This window comes from Solea senegalensis, linkage group LG11 (assembly GCF_019176455.1).
Source record: "Solea senegalensis isolate Sse05_10M linkage group LG11, IFAPA_SoseM_1, whole genome shotgun sequence".
In the NCBI taxonomy this organism is placed as follows: Eukaryota; Metazoa; Chordata; class Actinopteri; order Pleuronectiformes; family Soleidae; genus Solea; species Solea senegalensis.
The window spans coordinates 18,088,734-18,113,750 of NC_058031.1; the positions used below are offsets into that span (position 1 = coordinate 18,088,734).

Sequence of the window (25,017 nt, forward strand, 5' to 3'; positions counted from 1 at the left end):
CCAGCCTTCGAGGTTGCGACCCTTGAGTGAATGGATGAATGGATGAATGGATTATCCTCTGACGATACAAAGACCGTGGTCTCAGACGTAATTTGACCCACATGAGCAGCCATAGTCAACAAACACCGTTATTATTGGTTACTGTACCTACATTGTTATTAAGCTATTGAGTCCAATTGTTTCCATTTTGCTTTATCCTTGAGTCTCATGCCTGCAGCCTGCGACTGTCTCTGACTGTCCCTGACTGTCTCTGACTGTCCTCTGACTGTCTCTGACTGTCCTCTGACTGTCTCTGACTGTCTCTGACTGTCCTCTGGCTGCTGTGAGTGTTGAGTGTTTGTTCACTGTGGCTTTAACACCACATTTACATATTACTGAAGCCTATTTTGCAAAATATTTGATCATAAACTGATAGTTATCATAAAATAAAGGAACCGTCTCAGTTCACTTTCCTCGCATTCTTTGTGGTTCTCTTGTTTTCATGTTTTTATTTTTTTTTCTGTGCCACTTTACTGTACAATCTAAACGTGTCAGTCATTTTATTTTGGGTGTCAGTGATAATATAATGACACCGCACTATGTGAGACTCTGAACTAACCAAACTGATATTGAGACATTGATATTTGATTCAAACCAGTCATACGGTGAAACTCTTGATCACCTGATTCCTCACAATGAGTCTGAGGGGAATTTCGCCGTGTGAAAATTGCACTTGTACATCTTTTCAAAGACAATGCCAACACTTCAAACAGGAAATGGACTAATTTTAACCAGTGCAGGCCACAAACTGGTGGTGCTGTCAGTGCTGACGTCGCACATGCATTGGATTATACTGTGGAAAAAGGTGTGAAACCGCCGTGTTCGTTGCGTCTTATTTGTTATGTCCTTTATTACTTTGTTATGGCCGCAACACTCACGTCACATTAAAAAAACGAAACAATCTCCGACACAATACACTGTGATAAAGTGTATGTAAATAATGCTCAATCAAAAATTATATCAGAAGGAATCTTTCCACAGATTGTGCAGAAAACACTGCACTTTTTGGTTTCTTTTATTTTTTGCAGCACATCAGCACAGAAGAGAAACCTTAACTGATTCTAAACGAGTCGAAACCAGTTTCTTGTTAAAACCACCCACATTTCCTGCTGCTTGTCGCTCCACCGCAGCACCAAAGTTGCAACTAGCGTGAGTGCACGAGTCTTTCTAAGTTCTAAGGACACAAAGGTTTCACATTCAAACGCTGCACGTTCACATGAAGAGCAGTGATGACCAGAGCAACTTTCGGAGCTGATGGTGAGAGAAATGTTCCACTGTTGGCTGAGAATGTCCACAAATGACACTCGCTGACTGACTGAGGCTGACCTCATATTCATCATGTAAACACACGCAGCACACACTGGGGCACATGCACAACAACGGCTTAGCTAAACAACTTTAAGAAATGATCATTTAGCACAGCTCAATTCCATTTTAGCCGTGCCAAAGGGTGAATTGAAAATAAAGTAAAAGCTGGCATTGCGTCGGGTCATAAAAAACTTCATTTTATCATTCTGTGTGAGTTCTATCAGAATCAAATGATAATATATTAACTCTGAGCTTATTGCAGCTCTGCGTCACATCACACTGACCCCGTCTTTGTCAAACAGCCTGCGATTATTGATGTCATCCATTTTGCTGCCGCTGTGGTCTTCAAATCTATGGAAACCAACAGGGCCGATGCGTTCACCTCTCCTCGCTGGCATTCTTCGCCATAAATTGCTGCTTTTTCATTCTCTGTTGGCCTCATGACTTTGACTCTGAGACGAGGGATGGGATTAAGGGGCGCTGACAGCAATGTCAAATTGATACTGTCTCCTCGCAGTATTTACTGCAGTATTACTTTCCGGCGGGGGCTGCCACACTGCTGCGGACGGCACAGGGAGCATGTAGCGTATGAAAAGCTGTTTTGTCTAAAATAAGAAAGAAGTGGACAATTGTTGTAAAAACATACTAACACCTAAACCCGAGACGGGAAAGACAACAATGTACACAAACACACAACAGCGACACAAAAGCACAGACACGGTGCTGTGTGACTGCACCCACAACCTCTTTCATCTAGTGTTGCATTAAGAATGTATGACTGTGATTTTCATATAATGTGTGTCATATCACAAAGTGGCAGGTTTTCCAATTGTCCAATAATGATCTATTTGCCAATTCAATACTACTGAAGAAGAGAGAGACAGAGAGAGAGAAAGAGAGAGAGAAGGCAGACGTAAAATGAATAAAACATTGAATGGGGGCATCGTGACAGTTCCATTTCAATCTCTCCTTCATTTTCCATCTCCCTCTCTCTCTCTCTCACTTTTAGAGAGACTCTAAGAAGACGTGTGCAATTGGGGTAAAATCAGTACTTGGACAGTTGCCTGAATTTGTGTGCACATTGCATTTCTCTGTTCTCTTTATCTCACACTAGACGCCTACGATGCACCACTTTCTCACGTCTTCTCGCATCTGCTCTCTTGTTTGTTCAGATAGTTTATTGGCAATATCCATGCTGGCTGCTGTAGACCGCATCCATGGCTAATTAGGTAATACCATTGTAGCCCTCAGCTAAATATAAATATAGGATACAAATGTGACCCTCTTAAGTGCAAATGCACTGTAAGGTACAGAGAAGTTGGGGGTGTGAGTGGCTCTTTGAAACAACAATCGCCATGTCTTTTTTTAAAAAGTGTGATCGTCCATCTCATTAAAATATTGGACGCAAAAGAGAGAAAGTCTGCGGGGAAATTACACGACATCCGGCATGTTCACTTTTTAACTTTTTTTTTATTATGCAGATTTGAAATTAAAGAAGCATTGTGACACAAACAGATGCTGCTGGCAAGGAAAGGAAAAGAGCAGCATACAGAAATGTAGAAAGAATAATAAGGAAATAATCATTATTGTGGTCACTGTCATTCTTATCAAACCAAAAGAAACAAAAAAAATAATACAAAAATAAGAATAAAAATACACCTCCATTGTAAGAAGCAAAAGTGAGCTAAATTTCTTTTATAAATAAGAAAACATGTCAAATGGCTGATGGGCAACTAGTGAAAACAATATATCAATAACCATTTAAAATATTTATCATTACTGGCTTTACAAGTAAAATAACTACAGTTGGCATGGTTTTATTTTATTTTATTTTTTTTTTATTTTTTTTTTACACAACTCAAGCTGTTAAAGTCCTGTAACAACTAAAACCGAAGTTATGCTACAGTAAAGAGATAAAAACAGACGTCTTTGTCAGCAGAATGCGTTTCTGTTAATCACACGAAAGTTAAAAAGATGAGATCATCAACACAACCAAACACCGACTAAGAACTTATATAAAACAAAAACAAAAATAAAAATAAAAATCACCGTAATGTGGATGTGACGCCTCCAGTCACATGTTTCATTACTTCACTTCTGCATGTCGAGGAGACAAAATTTACATCATGGTCAGACAAAATGACAAGAGGGACTGAGGGAGGGAGGGAGGGAGTGGGGGAGGGAGGGAAGGCATTTTGAGACAATATCTCTCTTTCTTTTTTGCATCTGCAACATTATATCTCTTTTTTTTTCATCTTCCAGCATTTTGTTTTTTTCGTCCTCTCTCTCTCTCTATATATATCCTTCCTCTCTATCTCTCACCTGGCTCTTTTCCCATTTAATGATCTGCAGGACACATATTGTGTATTCAGTTTTAGATTGAACTTTATTGGAAAAAAACACACCAGTGAGCACAGATTTAATGCAAGAATGAGAGTGTGAAATACTCCTCTGAAATCCAGCTGCACAAGGCTGTTAAAATTCACGAGGAGGACTCCAACACTGGAGCGCACGCATGCGTCCGCGTGCACACGCGCGCGTACGCGCTCGGGCTCCGTCGTGCGTTATGAATGGGGGGTACATTCCGACATGCACACGCACGCGCACGCGCACACACACGCACCCACACTCACACACCCAATGACATGTAATATTAAAGAAGAAACAAATCTATGCAGACTTTCAATTCCCAATCTGATCCCATAAAAGTGATATTTACAATCACACTGTGACAGCTCAGTAGACCGAAACCGGTCTTTAATATTAAAAAAAGATTCTTTTTGTTTGGTTTCTCTTCCCCCACCCAAGCATTTTTGTATTCATTTGCAGGCCCCCTAAGCAAATCTTCCATAACATCAAGACCTGTGCTGAACCTATACTAGAAGTTAATATTTCTCTACAGTACAGGGCCCAACGCTTATTGGCAAAAAAAGAAAAAAAAAAGAAAAATCGGAACAACTTTGCAAGCCAGAAATAAATAAAACAGCGACATCAACAATAGCAACAACAAAAAAGGGGTAAAAAACAAAACAAAAACAATAATACAAAAGGAAATGAAAATGATTAAAGAAGGGGAATAGTAGTTGTTTTTTCTACTTCTTATTCTAATTAAAGCTGGATGTGTCCCTGAGGGGGACTTTGATGGTGACATATAGGAGAGGAGTCTCTACAAGCCCAGCCTTTATCAGAGGGGGCACAGGCACACAGCTGAGAGAAAGGATGGGAGGGGAAGGGCATAATAAGTGCTTGGCAAATTTAAACAGCAAGAGGACTGCTAATACATTAAGTGGTACAGACAGTAGTCATCTAGTCAAAAAACTCTGCTCACAAATTCTTCTAGAAACTGAGAAAATGAATAGTTACACTGACGAAAAGAAAGGTGGCGGTGTTGGTGGTGTTCGGGAGGCAGAATGTGGGCATTGTGTGCATGTTAAGTGTGCACTGTATGTGTGTGTGTGTGCATCAGAGGGTTTTTTTTGGGGGGGGGCGGGGGTTGACAGGGAGGGTCGGGGTGAGAGTAGACTCCTCTGCGTTGTATTTTGTTTGACAGAGATCTTCTGTTTCAGGTGAGGTAGAGTGGCTTGTCCCTGCCTATCATGCTGCCACTGCGCACACACACACAGATAGAGAGAAAAACAGAGGTACAGGTTAGATTAAATTCCTGAAGAGAAGAAAAGGAAAAAGGATTCAAATACAAAGGCTCATACAGAATCATATAAAATGCAGCTTATAAGGAGTTTAATGTTCAAGGGCCACAATACACAATTTAGGATATGACTTTGGCAAAGCAAATCTAAGACATGTATTGTATTAGGTCATAACATAATTATTTATCATCAGCGGATAAGTACACTTTAATTACTTTCATTTAACATAAAGTGTTTAATAAATGCATTAGACCACCTGTCATAGAGAGGAGAAAACTAAATAAATTTTTTTTATTGTTATTATTATTGAATTCCCCTGTTTATAGCAGAACATTCAACAACTAAATCTATTAAGTAAATAACTATAATTTGACATCACCATTGCTTTACAATTCTTTCTGTTTTTTGCAAAACAGTACATTTAAAAATTCATGGATAACAATAATATATATATAATATTTTATTATTACAACTATCATGTCTGTGAAAGTGCTTCTACACACTGGTGATTTAACCATTACAGAAATATAAAAAAAAAAAAAGATTTTGATAATTACCAATGCTGCTAATTTAGGGCAACTGTGGCTTTAGGCAAACCTAAAAAGCCTCACTACACCTCTCAAAGACGTCTCAACCTAAGGAGAAGAAAATTGAGGGTCTGAATTGGGAAATAGGTTTGAACATAGATGACTGTGAATACATTTTCTACAACACAGGGAAAACTCTTTCTCCTTCTCTGGACATTTAACAGAAACAATCATCTTCTCTAATCACATGATATTTCTCCACTGCCGTGTGTCCTTGTTTTGGAAACCAATGTTTTGGAAACTGTGATTGCAGTAAAACACTAAAGGTCACTTGTTAGGTCACATATTTTACACATGTCACCTTTACTTAGAGCTTTGAAGTGGACACTCGTGCAGAATTTGAAGCATCTCTCGACGCATTCTTACAATAATGACTTCATAGAGCAAAAGAGGTGTGTAACCCTAACCAGTGGCCTTAGTTAATCCCAGAGTCTAAGTCAAAGTGTGTTTTTGTTTGTTGTTATGAAACGCAGTTCATCCTTCTGACCGAATTTGAAAGAACCCCCTCAAGATACTTTATATGCAAATTAGTTTCATTCTTAAATGGCCACAGTTAAACGCTAAACTCTTCAAAATTCTCACCAAACCGTGTTGATAAATGAAACATTTCCTCGTGCTTCTACCCTGCAGTGGACAGGACAACACAGCCTGCCACAGCCTTTTAATATAATAACAGTGAAAACTCGTGTGAGGAACATCTGTTTTCACTGGCGTCTGACAAACACATGACAAGCTCTATTATCTCACCATTACCTCTCCAGCTGTCTCTCTGTAACAGACCTGACAGATTTCAACGCTCATATTGTGAACGCAGCGTGAGAGATGACTAAGATGACGCTACATGGCTTTTCCTGAGGGTGGGGGTCACAATGACTCACATATGAGCTTTATCCAGAAAGGTGAAATTAAATATTTACGTAGTCCCATAAACATGTATTTTACTTTTTTTTTTACCATAAAGGTCAGTTAATTGCCTCCTTCCCATGTGTCACTCAAGAATTGATTTAACTCAGGGTCACGTCTCGATTTGATTTCTGATTCAACTGGAAGTCAGTTCAGTGAGGGACGTGTCTGTTATGACCGAGAAACAAAACAAAGCTTTTTAAATCTGAAATGAAACAGTCCTTGAGACTCTCGCACTGATGCCGTGTTTTCAGGTTCGCTTCTTTTCATGTGGCCAGATCTCACGACACGCATTATAGAAGATCCTGCTATTTTAGGAAACATAAATATTTCTTTGCTGAAACCCAGTCTCTGACCCGAGGACGCAGAAATGGAAGCATCTCCTGTATTTGCACTAACCTGAAGTGGTTGCCACACTCCCGATTGCAGTATTCATTGTCCCAGTCATGGCTCTGATTCACTCCAGAACCTGGACCAGGGCCAGGGGCTCCTGGAGACTGGGAACCCCCAATGCTCTTCTGATACTCTGACTGGAGGTGAGAAAAACCCTGGAGAAAGAAAGGAAAATTAACCTGACACGTCTTGACATAGAAAGTGCACGTGAGTCTCGGTTTGTTACGGTACCTGCTGCCCATGAGGGGGGGAGTGAAGAGAGGCCTGCAGCCCCATCTGGTGAGGAATGATTTGCTGGGACTGGACCTGCTGCATGCGGATAGGCTGGTTGAGGAGCGAGCTCTGGTGCAGGGAGAGCTGCTGGTGGGGGTGAAGGGGTGGGCTGATCTGGAAGGAGGAAGGGGGAGAGGCACTAATGCTGGGCAGAATCTGCGATTGGCTGAGCGTCTGCGACAGGGTGTGGCGAGGGGCGTGTCCCGCGTAGCTCTGCAGGTCGCTGAGAGGGAAGGCCCCGGGCCCCAGGTAGGGTGACGACGGCTGTGGAGGAGGTGGCACGCTGTACAGGGGCGGGTTGGCTGGCATCATGTGTGGAGAGGCCTGGCTTGTTTGGGCACTTTTTGTCTCCACTGGATCATGACATGTCTAGATGTGAGAGAGCAGGTGGAATTTGGTTATGTTCACGGTAATCTAGGATAATCCTGTTCATTTATTTTTGTATGGTTTAAATTATGTGTACTTCAGGAAATGTTGCAGCTAATGCGGCTCCTACAAATAAAAGAAATATGTGACTGAAGATGAATAGTTTCGCACTTTTTGTCACAGTATCTCACAGTATTTTGACCCGGAGCATATGCTGTATGTGCAGCAGCTGAAAATACACAAATTACATATATATACATATGTATATATAGATATAATTGACAGCTATAAGCACGAACATAACAGCTGATAGAGCTGATTAAATTGTCTATTACTGCACCTCCTCATTCCCACAAAGACAATCCTCTTAGAGGAGGGGGCAGTATGTCAGTGAAGTAAAAAGAGGAGCAGCTGGCGATGCGAAACGATTAAAAAATGTAAATAAATTGAAACATTTGGGTGTACAGCACCATATACTATACCAAGCACTATTCATTCTAATGGTCAGGTTTTACGTATTTACTCTGCAGGCTGTTAAACGTTCTATGCAGATGTTCTGTTGTGTTCTGTTGTAGTACGGCCTGGTTTAGCAGCCTACCTCAGCCAAACTCAAAACCAAAATCAAATAAAAGTTTGTGCAGATAACGTTTCCCCACGTTTGTATTTTATTTTATTTTATTTTATTTTATTTTTATTCTCATTTTCTTAACTGATCTGTTGTGAATGTGTGTTTCCCCCCTGGGGGAGGAATAAAGTCATTCAATTCAAAAATTCAATTCAATTCAACCCGTGGCACACTCTGAGGCATGCTCACAGTATCTCCCTGACCACTCTGCATGTGTTAATTTATATGTATATTCTATAGATATCTGCTGGATGTATAGTGAGACATGTCATGACTTTTCAACGTGTCACATGTTGGTATCATGTGTCATACGTGTAACTGTGTTTTAATTGTTGCAAAATGAATTTAGTTTGAAATGTTGCACGGGGTGAAAAGGAAGCTATACTATAATATGAATTATATGATGAGCGCGTTATGATTGTTCATTAAAAGACATTCTATGCAGGACTGAAGACTTTATTAAATCGGTGACTTTTCAAAAGTCTTTTAAAATCCCATTCTGTACAAGTTTCTGGAATAAAATAAACGCCACGACTGTCACACAGCATGGTGCAATCAAACTTCCATTTTTTTCCCCCCCTCCTACTTCTATAACACAAACTGACATGTGTCACAAAACAAAAAGGCAACAGGTGCACACTGAAGATGTGAATCCTCCAAATGATGCTCCAATTACCTCTAATTCCATCCAATCCAATTCACTTTGAAAAGACTCCTTCATTGGTAATTAAAGGAGAGAGAGCTGTGTTGAATCGTGGGATTCGGCTCTCCTTTCTGATTGGCTGCGACTGAATGAGTGAAATGGGTGGGGTGGGTTTGCAGGTTTATTTTTGTCAGTAAGTTTTTTGACTGGCAATCTACCAACATATAGTATCAATCAAGTCTCTCTATAGAAGCTCTGACGTGAATGTCTAATTGCACCACCAAAGACAAGAGATGAGAATAATCCTTTTGGTTGAAATGATGCCGCGGTGAAGAGGCTGATGAATTAACCATTCATGCCTTAATCAAGGTGCTTGTTTTCAGCCCATAAGCGTGAGAGGAAGTGTGGCACTGTGCCGGAGGGAGGGGGAGGCCCGGGGAGAGGGGGACGTGGAGGAGGGGGGGGGCTTGGTATATGCTAATGTAATTTAGGACTGTGTTGAGAAAACAATGCAGGGAAAAGTGAGGAATGAAACAACCCCAATAGTGGGATAACTTTTATGGGGCTCTCAAGATATTATTCAGCTTCTCAAAAAAAAAAAAACACAAGGCCTCTACAATGTGGATGATGAGACGTTGACACGAGGCGTTAGAAATGCATGAATGTTCTCAACCCGAGTGACCCTGCAGCAAAGATGGAAGGCGGGTTTGATTAGCCCTCTACCGCGGAACCAGTGGTCCAACAGGGAGGACAGACACACCGGGAGGACAGCAAATGATAGGCAATGTCCACTTGTGCTCTTAAATGTGCTCACAAACGTGCTCTTTCTCTCGCTCTATCTCTCATACACACACACACACATTACTTTTTTATTCCTCCCCAGGTTGCAAATTGGGTGTGTTCGAGGCCTAATTTTCACTGTTGTCCTCTGAGCACACACACACACACACACACACACACAAAAACCCCTCAGTGCAGTAAGTGGACCCTTTCCATGGAATAAGAGTGAGAGGAATTCTGTGTCTAATTTATCATCCCTTATATCGCTGACCCATGTATATCAAAGCGTGACCCCCCACCCCCCACAGTTACCTTGGAAACCAGGCTGGCTCTGTAGGCGGCCAGGGCTTTCAGGTACTCCTTCTTTGCAGCCTCTGTTTTCCTCTTGTAGTTCTGCAGGAGCAAATGCAACAACAACAACAACAACGATTGATTACAAGGCGATGCCAAAGGCTGAAATGACCCTGCGGTCCGTGCTGACTGATGTGGATGAGATCTTGGGAGTCATGGTTGTGATTGTGTGACCTGCCAGTGTGTCCTGTGGTGGCAAAACACATGAGACGAATTCAAGTTATCGAGTCAAAGAAGCTCTGACCATCTACATGAACGCTGCTGCTGCTGCTGCTGCTGCTGCTGCACCCGAAACATTTGCTGCTTCACAAGAAAGCTCGTGCAGAATGATTCTGAAAACGAGGTTTGATGATTACTGATCGGCGTCTGAGGCTCCATGCTCACGGGGTCGTTTTGTTTTCAGGAAAAGTGGGGGTAGAATAACCATTAAGCATTCACGTGTTGGCGAATACACACAGACAGGCAGCAGCTAACATATGCCGTCAATAAACACACACAGAGTAAACAAACTAAGGATGAAGATGGATATAATCTCATGCTCAAACACTCAATCCCTATTTACACTGCAATTATTCCCGTCCTACAGTATCATTCAGATACGTCGTACAAGGAAAAACAACCAGACTTTTGCAACAAAAACAGATGACACGTGCTTTAAAATGAATTAAGAAAATAAATAATAAAAAGACCAAAACAAGAAGTGACAACCTCACCACTCACCGCTCAAATATTGATGGACGCTGCCACTTTAATGAACCCCCAAACTACTTTCATTTCAAATGAATGTAACACGGCTAATGAGTCTTACAATGACGGATACTTTTAAATAAATTACCATGCCTAAGGATGTCTAATTATTCCAAAGTGAGAGGATTCATTAGCAATTGAAGCCGTCAGAGGCCGCAGGTCAGTGTGAATTAAAAATAACAAAGCTGCGGTGGGAGAGAGCGTATGCCTCCATCGCAATCCTGACACAGAGGTGTCCCGCCTGAATTAGCCCCTAATTGTACCTTAATGAAATGTTCTTGTTTGATAACCAGTTAATTACAGGAGACAATAACTTTGCACCCCGCCGACACTTACGAGAGTGATTACCCCGACGACTGAGCAACTGGTGAGAGGAGGAGGAGGAGAGAGGAGGAGAGAGGAGGAGGCAATTACAAATTGAAAAGTAGAAAATTCTTTGTAGGAGAGCAGGATGATGTTTTGGGGTATGTTTATGTTACCTTGTTTCTATGCTGTGTACTTATAAATGTGTATATTTGAGACCGACTGAACGCTGGGATGATTTTCTGTCATCACAGACAATAAAATGTGTCTGATTCTGATTAAACAGAACAAATGAACAGTGTTTTTGGTTTGTTTTTACCTGCTATCTCCAACTACAACACAGCAGACATAGTGAGATAACAAGGTCTCTCCTCCCCTCCTCCCCAAGTTCATTATCATCGCCCCACACACACACACACTTTTTTTGTAAAGACTGGAAATTGGAAATCTTAATAACAAAAACAGTAAAAATGTTCTTTTGTTTTTCTGCGGCAGCTTTAACATGTAGTCACCTTGAGGGATAGCGCAGCGCAAACACCTCATTGATCTTACACAATAAAGCACGGCCCTTTGGGGAATTAAAAAAGAAAAACGCTGCACAGCGCGAAAGCTGCATGCAGGAACGTCTTAATAAAAAGGAAAAATATGGACATTAATGTGAATAAAAAGAAGAAAAAACACAATTTGTTTGCTCTGAGTCGAACTTGCGCTGAAATGCTGTTTCTTGAATAAAACGCAGCCATGAAACGAGCATGCACTTTGTGTGTTTGAAAAGTAGTGTAGCGAGGGTAATTGGAAACAGGGGCCACGTCCTAGTTAAAACAAAGCTGTGTATAGGGGAAGGGTTATGTTTACATTATGGTGCTCCTGCATGGCTCCAGAGCGTCTGACTGTGATATTATAGAACGCACCTCATCGCTCCGACAGGGATGACGTGACAGCTATAACAGTGTATACACTGACTGATCAAGAACAGGGGTGGATGTGGGTATTAAAGCTGGTGCGTTCAAAGTGTTTCAGGCAGGAGACCACGCCGTGGTACGCCTAAACTATGTTAGATATCAAACTCAAATGAGAGGATTTAGCTGTGTTGTTTGTCCAGCGGAGCGGTTTGCGGTGGAATCGGTGACAGTGCTGGTCAGCGAGAATAATTAGAACGATTATGGCGTTATTGCCCAGACGCGGTGGTACATTTCGGTCCATAATGATATCATTACCTCAAGTTAATTATCTGTCTCGCGAGGTGACATGTTTGATTAAACACATGGGCACAGAAACAAATCACAAAATTGGCTGTGGAACGGTACAACAAATGGACGGATGGATTTATAATGGTGGAAAATGCCCTTTTGTTAGTTTCTCCTCCGTTCCCAAGTAAAACTGTGAAGGACGAATGCGTTTAGGATGAGAGAGAGAAAGAGAGAGAGAGAGAGAGAATTGCAACTAGAATACAAAGTCTAAGTCAAAAAATGGGGCCAAGACACAAAGAGTTAAGAAGCACAAACAATAACATTTCAGGAGCAGATGTCCTTGAGGCAAAACCAAGGACAAGGCAATTGCTAATCTTGTATTCCCAGCATGATCAAATCACCAGGCAACAGATATAAATAAAAGGACAGGAAATGAGGAATTCACATTCAAGGGTGTCAGTGGCGAAATGAAGATTCATGGTGAAGAGCCCTGGTGAAGGCAGCAAAAATTAACTGCAAATAAAAGGGACAGGCGGCCTCCAAAGTCCGGCGTATAAAGTAGGTTTGGTGGGAGAAAAGCACACACACACACACATGCTAGATGGGGTCTCGTCGACAGTGGCTGAGGCTGAAGAGAATGGGCTGCACTTTGTCATGAAGACAGGTGCTTTTATTTGACAGCCAATAGGCTGGATATCCTAAAAATATGAGTGTGCGCATGGTCATCAGACTGTCTCATTTTCCATTCATTTCACACCATCATTTCTTACCACAAACACACAGGAACCTTATTGACTTTGTCTGTTGGGCTGGAATGTTAAAATAAATCGAAAAAATAAATAAATGTTGTGATGAATGTAGCTGCGGTTCCATAAAAACAGCTTTGGTAAAAAAATGACGTCTATGGCTTTTCACATCTTTGAGGATATTATTACTATTATTATTATTATTATTGTTATTATTATTATTAATAAATGTGACGCTATATATGTCATACAGATTAATGCACTTAGAGCTGAAACAGTCTATTTTAATCATTTAATCACGCTGTAGTATCCTTGTATCCTTGTTTTCAATTACGATTATGGTCCCAAATGATCACAAGGGGTGGCTTTTATTCTGAAAATGACGTTTTTAATGTTGCAATGGTGTTTGACTTCCTGTCCCGCTCGTCATCCGGCAAACATAGAACACAGGCGTTCAGTGGAACCCTGGGTTTTATTTATTTTAAATAAGTACATTTAAAAGGTTCATTCAAATTTCCTGTTTAATGTAATCGTTTGAAATCCTTTTTTTTCCATAAACGAGCAGCTGTAATAGAAAGTATATACAATGTGGACATAGCCTTTGAATTTGCCAGCTGGAGCTAAACAGGAAGTAGAAGTGTATTGAATAGCCACCAGGGGGGTGACTTTGCTTTTTTCTCTGGGAAAATTAGCCATTTAATGGTCTATGTTTTGAAAATAATGTTCCTGTTTAGAGACAATCAAGCATGGGTTAGGGTTTTTTCCAGAATAACTTTGAATATCAGGCAGTTATTTACAATTTACTGCATGTATTAACACTAAACAAAACATGGAAATTGATTTTAGAGGAAAAAAACTCTGCAGTTGTACATGAACAACAGATTTTGCATGATAAGTGAGATTTTTTAACAGTATAAAACATATTTACAATAACCTTTTCTTGAGTCTTTGTCTCAATGAGCAAACACAGGCCAAGAAATTCTAACTATGCTCAGGCATTTTTCCAACTCTCTCCTCTCTGACGACAAAGGCACTTATTCTCCGGAGTGACACTATGGTAATAAGCACATGGTGGCTTTGACGTGCAACTTCTCAGCTTTCAGAAACTGGCCGCATAACTACAGCAATGCAAAGTGCGCCTGTGCAAACGTGTTGTCAGCGATATGCACTCTGTATTAAAGGGTTAATACTTGATCTACACGAGCAAAACAACAGATGCATCATGAGTCTCAGTCATGAATGTAAAATGCCACTTTACCTGTTTCTGCTCCTCTCCCAGACCGTCCCACATGGAGGCTACTATCTTGGACACATCACCAAAGGTGGCGTTGGGATTCTGTCCTTTAATGGCCGCCTGGGTGTCTCTGAAGAACAATGCATACGCCGACACGGGCTTTGTAGGTTCATTGGGATCCTTCTTCTTCTTCTTTTTTTGGGGCTTGGGCTTGGGCTTCATCATCTCTGAAGATGGCCGCTTCTCGCCCGTGATCTACAGAAGCCAAACACGCACACAGAGAAAGAGACAAAAACGAAAACAGCTGATTGACAGTGCAGAAACAAGGTGGAACAATGCAAGTGCATTCAGGCCGAGTAATTGCATCGCCGACGAACGCTTGTAAGACTGAGGCTGTGGGTGAGGCATGTAAACTTCATTAAATCCATAATTCAATCAGGCTGTTGGTATATTGCAGCAATGTTTCACAGACAGTCAAACTCTGACTTTCTTTTCTGCCTTACTTTGTCAAAATAAAAAAAATAAATAAAGCCGTTAGTTGAACATATCAAACCCTTTCAAATGTTTATTTTTCAGTTGTTCAGCAAGTCATAAATTCTGACTTTTCATGCTGTGGGTGAGAGGAATTTTAAATCACCTGCTGTATCTGCTCTGGCTTTGATGTGGCGTCTGAATGAATTGGAGAGAGCAAATGGAATTACTTACTGATAGCAGAGATGCTAATCATTTTTATTCACGTGCAGAGTGAGAGGCACGGCGGAGATCTATAAGCAGGGGAAATATATAGATATATATATTTTTTACTTACAGGATCTCCCTATTGTTATATACTATCACTGCAACCACGCCATTTAAATACGCAGATGAATGTGAAACACTGTGGTTGTGATCGATTAAATTATACACTCACATTCCCCTGATAGAAATAAAGCAAATCCACAGGGATATTTTGTTCGAATGCAATTTATGGAAGCAGTTTTGCAGATTTATGGAAACCAAATGAATGCAAACAAGTGTCATTCTCCTCCTATTTAAATAAACGTGTGCTTCTTTTCAAATAGGAAGGCTGCATATGACAGCATTTGTGAGTAGTTTGGCTAATTAAAATACACCTCACACTTGAACACAAAGGACGTCGTCTCACTTCAGAATAAGAAATGTGCATTAACAACAACATGGAAAAACATTCTCACGTCGTTAAAAATGAATTTGTCTGAGGGTGAAATTATGTTGCTCGAAAAGAAAAAAAAAAGAAAAAGAGTGGCATGGACTAGATTTTTTCTTTTTTTTTTAATTCATTCTGAATTTCACTTTGGATTTCAATGTGCTGCTCACAGTGAAAAGAATAATAAATAAAACCGAATGCAATCATGAACTATAATTTTCTTTTCTAATATGACAGGGCACTGCACCACACCATTACATAGACAAAAGGAAAAAAAATCACAGCAATAACCCCCTATTCCAGCAGAGCTGTTCAAACAAGACTGCGTTCTTTTTTTAAGGCGACCGTAGAAAAAAAATAACCCACACAATTACTGTTCTCCTTATTTTCCTGTTTAACTGCCGTTTACATGCAAACCATCCTGATTACCACTGCCAACGTCGCGGCGGCTACTCAACAACTACAAGCCAGAGAAGCGATGCCACATCAGTACCTTCGAATGAGGATCAGTCTCCTCTTCCTGATTGGAGCTCGAGGGGGAGGGTGTGGCTGATTTACTTCCAGGAGGTGAGGGGGAGCCGTGAGGCAGTGCACCGCGGCTGACCTGAGAGTTTAGCTGACACAGTGCACTCATGGGGTTGGACAGTATCGGAGGTGACCTGTTTATCAGGGGGTGGTTATGGGCAGGTTCATAATGAGCGCCGTCTCGATGCTGGTGATGGTGTTGCTGTTGGTGGTGTTGCAAAGCCATCTCCTGCATCTGGGGTGAAAGAACAACACCAGCTTTACTATCTTCTCTTCCACTCATAGTGATCAAAGTTTGCCAATCAGCTAAATATGCAGTTACTTTCAAAGGAAAGGTGCTCTGCCTCTGCTGACCAATGCAACTCAAATCTTCAGAGTTCTCCCCAGAACATATAATGTTGTTGAAGGAGTTTGGACCATTGGTCACCCAAACCTGAACATTGAAACTTAGTGAGTAAAAAAGATTCTCTCAAGGTCTTCCTAAGATTAAAAAAAGAGGTTTTAGTGAGGTCACAAAACCCTTTGACCACCAAAACCATCAAAACAAGTTCATCCTTGAGTCCAAATAAATTGCCAGAGGTAATGAAATGTCTAAAGGGTCTTTTGGACATTTGTCCACCGAATGTTGAACGTAAAAAGGGGAAATTCATTCAAAAGGTTCTCGTTACACTCACAAGAGAAAATAAGATCACAGCAGCATTGATCTGTGACCAAGACATCGTAATCACACCCATGAGTCCAAGCGAATTTTGTTTTTACTAAATTAGAAGGTGTCGTTGAGATATTATGTTTACAAAAAAGGGGGAAAAAATGTAGACGACAACAACGACCGGTTGTTCCCTGCCATGAACATAAAACTAAGAACAAACGATCTTGCAGGAATTGAGATGTGTTGTAAAGAGGGAAATGTGTCTGCTGGAAACTAGACAAACCAAAATCCTCATACTGGTCACAGTTGAGCTGAGGCTGGTGGTTGAAAACATTCTTCTTTTTTTTTTTTCCCCCTCTCCAGTGTCTTTATTTAGGGCAGGCACACACACTCATGCTGCAGGCTTGTGGCTAAGTTTATCTGATGCTGGTTTTGATACCTACAGTATGTTCAGCAACTGACCTTGATGGAGAAAACCCTGAACGTTGCCATGCATATCCAAATTGAACAAGATTATAATTAGCAAAATATATATATATATATATATATATATATATATATATATATATATATATATATATATATATATATATATATATATATATATATATACATATATATACATATATTACAAAAATAAACAGGCTCCTCCCAGTCCAAGGATTACACTCTGTACAAGTTCACTGCAGACTCTAAACAAGACATCTAGACTATTTAGGTTGGACATAGAATTCTGGTTTGTTAGCTGCAACAATCTCTCCATCACAGGACCCAGAAAAAACACATTCTCCAAGATGGAGGTGGATATGTATGTAAAACTGTAGAGTGGTGGCAACTGATGAAAGAAAATGTCTTTTTACCCAACTTCAGGGTTCCTAAATGAGTGAAAATGACCCGGAAGTACAATGGAAGCCTATTTTATGTTACTTTTTTTTTTTTTTAATTGCGCAAGTTATAGTTATAGAAAAACAATTGTATAATCATGATGTTGAATTTTCTGCAGATACTGTGTGAGTATTGCTTTAGCATGCAACATGCCACACACCAGCCCATTACCACTTAAATACAATGATATATAATTTCCAGGGAGCATTTCTATTGCAGTTAAGGGTATAATCTGTCATTTTCATTGACTTCTACTTGCAGAAGTATAACAAGTACCACTCTCTGTGGTCCTTGAGGTACTGAGGCCCGGTTGATGGTTCAATTTTATGAGCCAAAACAAACCCCAAAACAATCACTTAGTCATTGGTGTGGATTTAGTTTTCTCTCCATGTGCAATAAAGGAGGAAAATACACCATGCTTCCATGTTGAAGAACACCTTTTACAAACCCAAAAGAAACTGCGGTGCTCAGCGACGGAGAATGACCCTCACACAGTGAACACACTTCAGACTGATAAAGGAATCAGACTCTCACTGCTCTTTGCAGCGTTCTAAGATCTTCAGTAATAACTACATCAAAAGCTTTCCCTCAAGAATCATCAGGATACAACATGAACATGGACCAAAGGATGCTTTTAATGCAGGCATAAATGGGAATGTTTGGCACTTTACAGATCAGAAAGTGATGAACTAGCATTTGTTAGCTCTTTTAAACATTTATGAGTTAAATAATACATTACACATTAGTGCAGTGCAGAAAAAAAAGAAAAAAAGAAACACATCAAATTGAAAGGGCTCAAGCATATGAGGTCTTGATAAACACAAGTAGAGGTTCAGAGATGAAAGCTCAGCTCTCTAATCATAATTGGTCCCAGTAGATTCGTAGAATAAAAATGCACAACAAAGTAATGTTGTATGAAGCTCTGGCCTGCTTTGAAAACTCATAATATTCACACGACATTATATTCTGCGCCTCAGCAGCTGCTCACAAAAGCCAGCCACGAACAAAGGCATTCCTTTTGCATTTCAAATAACCACGCTGTAACACTCCCCCATCCTCAGCGATCCCCAACTTCCAATCAGATGTAAAAACATCATTGCCACACTTTTAAAACAGGGAAGGAAATAGCTTCCGCATTAAAAAAAAGAGAAGTAAGACACCAAACGGAGGAAAGATGAAGAGGAAAATAGAATAAAATAAAAAAATCAATTCCATGGTTTCGCTCTTTACGGGTCCTCTCGCCACAAACCAGGAAGCATTGAAAAACAATTAATCAAACATGAATGGCCTATCATAGACAGAGCACATGCAGTTCCATAGCAACAGCCTCCAGGCAAAACTGTCACCTTTTAGAGAAAGGCACCGATGCATTGTGGGTACTGGCTGTCAGCCTCGTCGTCATACGGGAAAAACAAAGGATTTACATCATTTTAATTCCTATTACTAATTAATCTGAGACGTGCGCTGTCCGCAAACAGGGCGGAATATCAGTCTTACAAAATACACTGAACAAATACTCAGTTAGTCTCAGCTACAGGAAGTCAGTGAAGGAGTGGAGCAAAGGGCTAATGTCTACGTCTATCAAGCAATCTTCACGGGAAACAAAAAAATGAAACGGTCAAACATGCATTCATTTCCTCTGATCAGTCAACGCTCCCCTCACTGACTTCAACATCTACAGAATGTTGTTAACTCCAACCAGTGTTAATTAGTTAGTAATTAGTAATGGTTACTAGTTACTTCTCACAAAAAGTAACTGACTTACTGTATTCCCTGACACAGTAACTAGATATCAGGGAAATTGCGTTCAAATGCGTCAAAATTCAATATAATAGTAATAATATTAATTGCTAAAGGAAATAGACACTTCATAGAATCAACTATGTTTTATAATAGTAGAACAATGAAACACAACAGATGTGTGTGCAACTGTGCGAGCGAGTGTTTTTGTTTGAACGCCCGCCCAACTCGCTAATCATCATTACGTATGTGGTTGTCCAGTCCTCCTCACCAAAGAAAATGAAATAAAAACATGTTTGCAGAGATGGGAACAGCTTCAATGAGCTTAATTATAGCAGCGCTAGATATTTTATTGTCAGTAACAGTAATGGTGTAGTAACGACTGTGAAAGAGTAGAGAAAACGTTATTCCCATCACTGTTGCCAATTTACTTATTTTCTTATATATAGAGATGAAGGTCTGTTACACACACAAAAGACAGTCAGGTCTGATAGTATTGCCTGACAAACGAAGGCATTCAAATGTTATGTTATTGATTTATTACTATATTATCATACGTAACTTTCTGTGTGGGTTCCAAGCACTCCAAGAAAGTGATGTGAAAGAAATTGTGAATCACCTTGTCTACAACACCCTGAGGACCAGAGCTAAAACACTGTTATTGTGATGATTTACTTTTAATGTTTTTTCTTTTTGTTTTTGTTTTTTTCCCCCTGTGACCTTCTACGAAATGTTTCAGTGCTTTTTAGTTCACCTGTGTTCGACAGAAAGACCAAGAAGTTATCACAAAGCACCATCAAGCCTGAGCTAAATAAAGCGAGCAGCAGACGGCTGCACAAATATTATGAAATGAAAGGTTGCTGGTTGCCATAGGTACTGTATGCTAATTTGTAATGGTATCATCCAACTGGCTGGACAAGTGGGGGGGAAGCACTGAGGAAGAGGATTTAGTTGGTCATTACATTAGTTTATATATATATATGTATAAATATATATATATACGTGTGTGTGTGTGTGTGTGTGTGTGTTATCTTAACCTGGATGTTGAGCTCTCTTGGGTATATCTTAGTTGTGTTTGACCACCAACAATTGGAGATGAGAGTCCCACATACGCACAAAACGGAAACGTAAGTAAAGAAATGATGAACGGCAAGACAAGGACCAAAAAACCAAAAACAAATGAAAAAGATTACAGAAAAAGTTCCGTATGACCTCAGCATTAAATGTCATCTTTTTAAGTTAGCGAGGGGACAGTAAGATATTGCTTTTTGGGCGATGAGAAGCCATTCAGACCCAAACTGTGACGTAGAGCCAGGAAACTCGTTGCGAGCGTGTTCCTCTGCCACATTATGCCTGTCGTGTTTGTATTCACATCTTGTACATCATAGTCAAATGGGAGTCAAATAACAAAGGCTTTCCAATTACGTGTAGCACATTGTGTGTGAGATGGAATATCACAAAGCCATTGTTCCCCTGCTCCTGCTGACCTTACCTTTGAAATGGTTTCACGGCCGCTCCAATTGCCTGCACCATTTGATTTAGCTAAGGGGATTTGACCACCAGCACATAAATGAGAGAAGGGTGGAAACGAGAACTATATACAGCTACTAGGAGAGAGAGAGAGAGAGAGGGGGAGAGAGAGAGAGGGGGGAGAGTAAAATAGCTAACCTTGCTTTGTCCTCATGATGATAAAACCAGAGCAGCATCTGTTTTATTACTTAAATAAGCAGGTTGATTGCTATTCAAACCTTTATTACACTGACATCATAATAAAGCAAAGTCAGTGCTAAAAAAAAAAATGATTCTCCACATCTAAAATAAATCGTCTGTCTGTCAGATTTTAATTAAGAGCCATCTGTAGAGCTGCAGTCCATAGTTGTAAACTAAAATGTACAAGAACATTTTGGACCTGGTACTGAATTTCTAATCCCACACTCGGACCTTTGCTCTTCCCTTCCTAAGATCGACGCCTGTGCCAGCTTTAAGGCTTCTCCTCTCCTCTCCTCGCGCTCTCCCTGCTTGACTGGAACCATCTTGTTTAGAGTGATGGCTCACTCACACAGGTTCACGGCTGCTATTGTAAAATCACCCAGCGTTTAATTGAAACAAATGACTATAATAATAGAACATTATCCCTGCAGGCACCCAGCCATGACAGCTTTAATTAGAGGCGCGTTCAAGACTGATCCTTCAAAAGCGCCGCCGCTGTGCAACACGGCGGTAAACACGCCTTTAGGTGGGGAGCCAACCCTGGGCTCCACAGCCCTCAAAGCTACTTCTCATTCACCCCGAGGGCAAAGTACTAACAACTCCGTTCCTCAAAGAGCCTTCAAGCCTTCACCCTGCACACCCCCCCCTCTCTCTCTCTTTCCCCTCTGTCCCTTCATCCATGTCTTTGGTTTATCAAGCTTATAAATGCCCAGAAGAGTCATTTACACAAGCTGAGGAGAATTAATAAGAGAGAGGATATATGAATCACACGCTACTTAAGTATGAAAGCGAAGGCAAAGTGCTGCCTTTGCGACATCAGGCAGATGCTAAGTGAGGAGATATGATGGGCAGTGCATGCTGGGGTGCTTAAGGGAAAACACGAGTCTGTTAAGAATATGCACTTATAAGGTTGTCTCATCAAATACAACTTTGATTCAAATGTAACGCGAAACGATCCATGTGCAGCATCAGCTGATTTTATTGTATCACAACAGTATCGCAGCCTCATTCTGTGCATTAGCTTTGACAGTCACTCAAAAAAATGAAAGAAAAAAAGAGGATTTTCAATTGTTCCAATTACATGTTATTCAAAAAGAGAAATGTAAACACTCGCTCGCTCACCTCCTGCACTGACGCGTGATCAGGCAACGAATATTGTAGAAGTGTCTCACGGAAGTGGCAGCACGGGGAAGCAGTTACGAGTTTCGACACAAACTTTAAAACAGAGAAAGGGCTGTTTTAAAGTTTGTGTTTTAAAGGGCTGTTTTGTTTTCATGACATCCACCTGAAATGGACTCTTTGTCGCTCAAAGAAAAGCGTGACATGTTTGTTTCATGTTTGCACTGTGCATTCTTTAAAACAAACACACACACAGAGGAAAACGACAGGAATGAAGTCCTTTATTATTATCATTATTATTATCTTTATTATTATTAATAAATCAAATAAAGCTGGAAGCACAAGCACAATCAGGAGAATGCTCTCGTTTGTGATTGACTGTGGGTTTGAAAAGTACCGTACCACCCTGAACGCCTCACACATAGAATCTGTGGGAGCAACAAGGCAGTGGTTGATTTGCAGATAGTAATGTCATGATGTCCCCCTTGGCACCATCCTCCATGTTCCTCATTACTGCTAATGTCAGAACCTACTTTGCTTTTATTTCCTCTCTCTCTCTTCCCCTCTATTTATCTCTCCCCCTCCAGTTCTCTCTCTCTCTCTCTCTCTCTCTCTCTCTTATTTGACTTTATTTTTTTTCTTCTCCACCCCCCTTGCTCTTCTTCTCTCTGGCTTGCTTGTGCAGCTCTCAGCCCGGGCGTGTCTCGGTGCGCTCACCTCACAAAGCACAGCGTCAGAGAATCAGAGCCTTGTCTGACATGACATGTAGGAGATGGTTGTGAGGAGCGGTGGGGACATACAGGCTTGACAGCAGAAGGCAAGCATCCTCTGCTCCCACTAATGAGACTCCTGACTGCCGTGTCAAACACACTTTGTGTATGTATGTATGTATGCGTGTTTGTGTGGGTGTATATATATATATATATATATATATATATATATATATATATATATACATATAAAACAATAAAAAAGAAAAGAAAAATAGAATGTAGATGCAGAAATAATGAAGCCAAAAACAAAAAAGAGCACACAAATGAAAGGAAGCCGGCCATGGTACTGTATGTGCTGTATAAGGTTATGACAAGCTGATTTGCATTTGTTTCAAAAACCTGTCAGAGAGAAATTTCACTATGGCCAAAACTATATCTACATTATTCTGACATTACTTTCTTAATATTAAATATTTAATCCACTTTCTTGTTTTCTGTGAGTGTTCGCACCAATAGTTTGAAAATTGCCGTGTGAGGTTTTTGCTGATTTCACAATAAGAGTCCTCTTTTACTTTGGCGCAAGCACACAAAGATATTTGACTCCAGTTTGACCACAACTTTGTGGATTAAAACCAGGAGAACAAACCAAACATTACATCTCAAGAAAAAACATGGCAAGAGAACAGTGCACGAGTAGTTAAATATGTGTAGGCTGAAGAAAAAACTATGGCCCAGACTTTTTGGAAAGGAGCACATAAAAAGTGAACAGCTTTTACCCATAAGATTTATTGTCCCCACACAGCAACAGCTACAGTATGTCTCCTGTACTGTAAGATAACACCTGCATGTAAGTTTACGGTCAAGGGTCATTTAGGAGAAGATATCACAGTAGAAACATTAAAAACAACAAAAACTATGGACCGTGTTTGCACATACAAGTGTTTTAATCGTCCCTGGCTCGAGCCGCGCTTGTACACATTAGCTGGCAGTGTGGCGGCATAATGTTGAAGTGGTGGCTGGCGGCACAGCAGGGAGGACGTCCCTGAGTGAGAGGACACGGTGCGACTCTCGGGGCCAAATATTCGTGGTGGTGAGAGCAGAATGAGCTGATGGATGGTTGAGATAAGGGCACAGTGCAATATGGACACGATTACATAGCAAGAGAGATCTCAGCAGGGGCCTCTGGCTAAGTGTAATATGAAATCCCTTATCTATGTATCTGCTTCATAACGCTGGCTATATCTGTGGCTGATGAGTCTGCCTTTGTGTCTTTAGCCACTCTGAATGACACAGATGATCACATCTACATTATGGAGGAGGAGGACAACAATGTGTGTGTGTGTGTGTGATAAAGCATCTTTTGCCCAGTTGTCTTTGGTACGTGACGTGATAAATTATCAAACTGAAAATTGCCACTGCCGTCTATTACCAGGGATCACAGTGATAAGCGGCGTTATTAGCGAAAAGGCTTTGGCGCACCACTCCTCGCACAGTATAAGCTTATATTTGTACAAAAAGCAAGTTTAAATTACACCTGCGATATAAACGAAATGTAATTTGTCTCACGGCGCTGATCTCTTTAAAGTTCAGAGCGCACGTTATTTAACACCCTCTCTTTGGACTTTCTGATTAAAAAGGAAGAAAGTGAGTTGATGCATAATCCTCTGATTCGCTTGATAGGTTAATTGACTTTATCAAGGTGGAGCGGGAAAAAAAAGAGGAGCCACCGTCCCAGCCTGCAATAAAAAGCCATCCAAAATGATGAAACTGGAAAATAACCTATACTTCTTTTAAGATATTTCTTAATATACAACTACAGTTTCATATCACATTGCCAGAGAAATAAGGCACTTTCTCCCAGGAGATGAGAAAAGAATTGAATTTTTCCTTATCGGCCATCTATTTTTCCACAGAATGCTATTACTTGCTGCCTGCCGTTGCTAAGCAACAGGAAATATTAATAGGACCTTTTATTAGCTAGGCTATACCAGTGGAGTACTAAAATGAGGAAGTGGAAAACATGAATGTGTTACATAAATCTCCAAACCTATCAGGGTTTGTACAAGTCTCTGTTTGTCCAGTGATTTATGGCTGTGATGGTTCGTTTATGGGGGAGGGAGGTGTGAAATGCCAAAATGGAACATTAGCCCAGGGGACAATTTGAAAATATATAATCACAAAAAAGAGGGGGGATTGGTTAACGAAGAACCCCTCTTTTCATATAGATCACGCAGAGACCCTCAAAAACATGGGCTTGACCATTCAAAATCATCTATGCCTGAATCAACAGTGGAATAACTAATACAAGACCCATTCTATCACTGGGCTTGTTCAAGTGCAGTAAGAAAGCGACAGACATTCCATCATTTTTGAGCA

The 25,017-nt window shown here is 40.5% G+C and overlaps 1 protein-coding gene across 2 annotated transcripts in view; it reads right to left on the reverse strand.

Annotated features, from left to right (window-relative positions):
* Positions 1-4,364: 4,364 nt before the first annotated feature.
* The window catches only part of tox2 (TOX high mobility group box family member 2), a 55,272-nt gene continuing 34,619 nt past the window's right edge, over positions 4,365-25,017 (reverse strand). The window contains exons 4-10 of one of the 2 annotated variants that reach the window (XM_044038669.1): positions 15,794-16,060; positions 14,160-14,390; positions 9,877-9,957; positions 7,109-7,519; positions 6,884-7,032; positions 5,552-5,629; positions 4,365-4,952 (exon numbers count right to left, since the gene is read on the reverse strand). In XM_044038669.1, coding sequence (XP_043894604.1) covers positions 5,614-5,629; positions 6,884-7,032; positions 7,109-7,519; positions 9,877-9,957; positions 14,160-14,390; positions 15,794-16,060 — 1,155 coding nt within the window. In that variant the 3' untranslated portion in view covers positions 4,365-4,952; positions 5,552-5,613. The remainder of the gene's footprint in view (positions 4,953-5,551; positions 5,630-6,883; positions 7,033-7,108; positions 7,520-9,876; positions 9,958-14,159; positions 14,391-15,793; positions 16,061-25,017) is intronic. The other variant, XM_044038670.1, reaches the window with a different exon arrangement.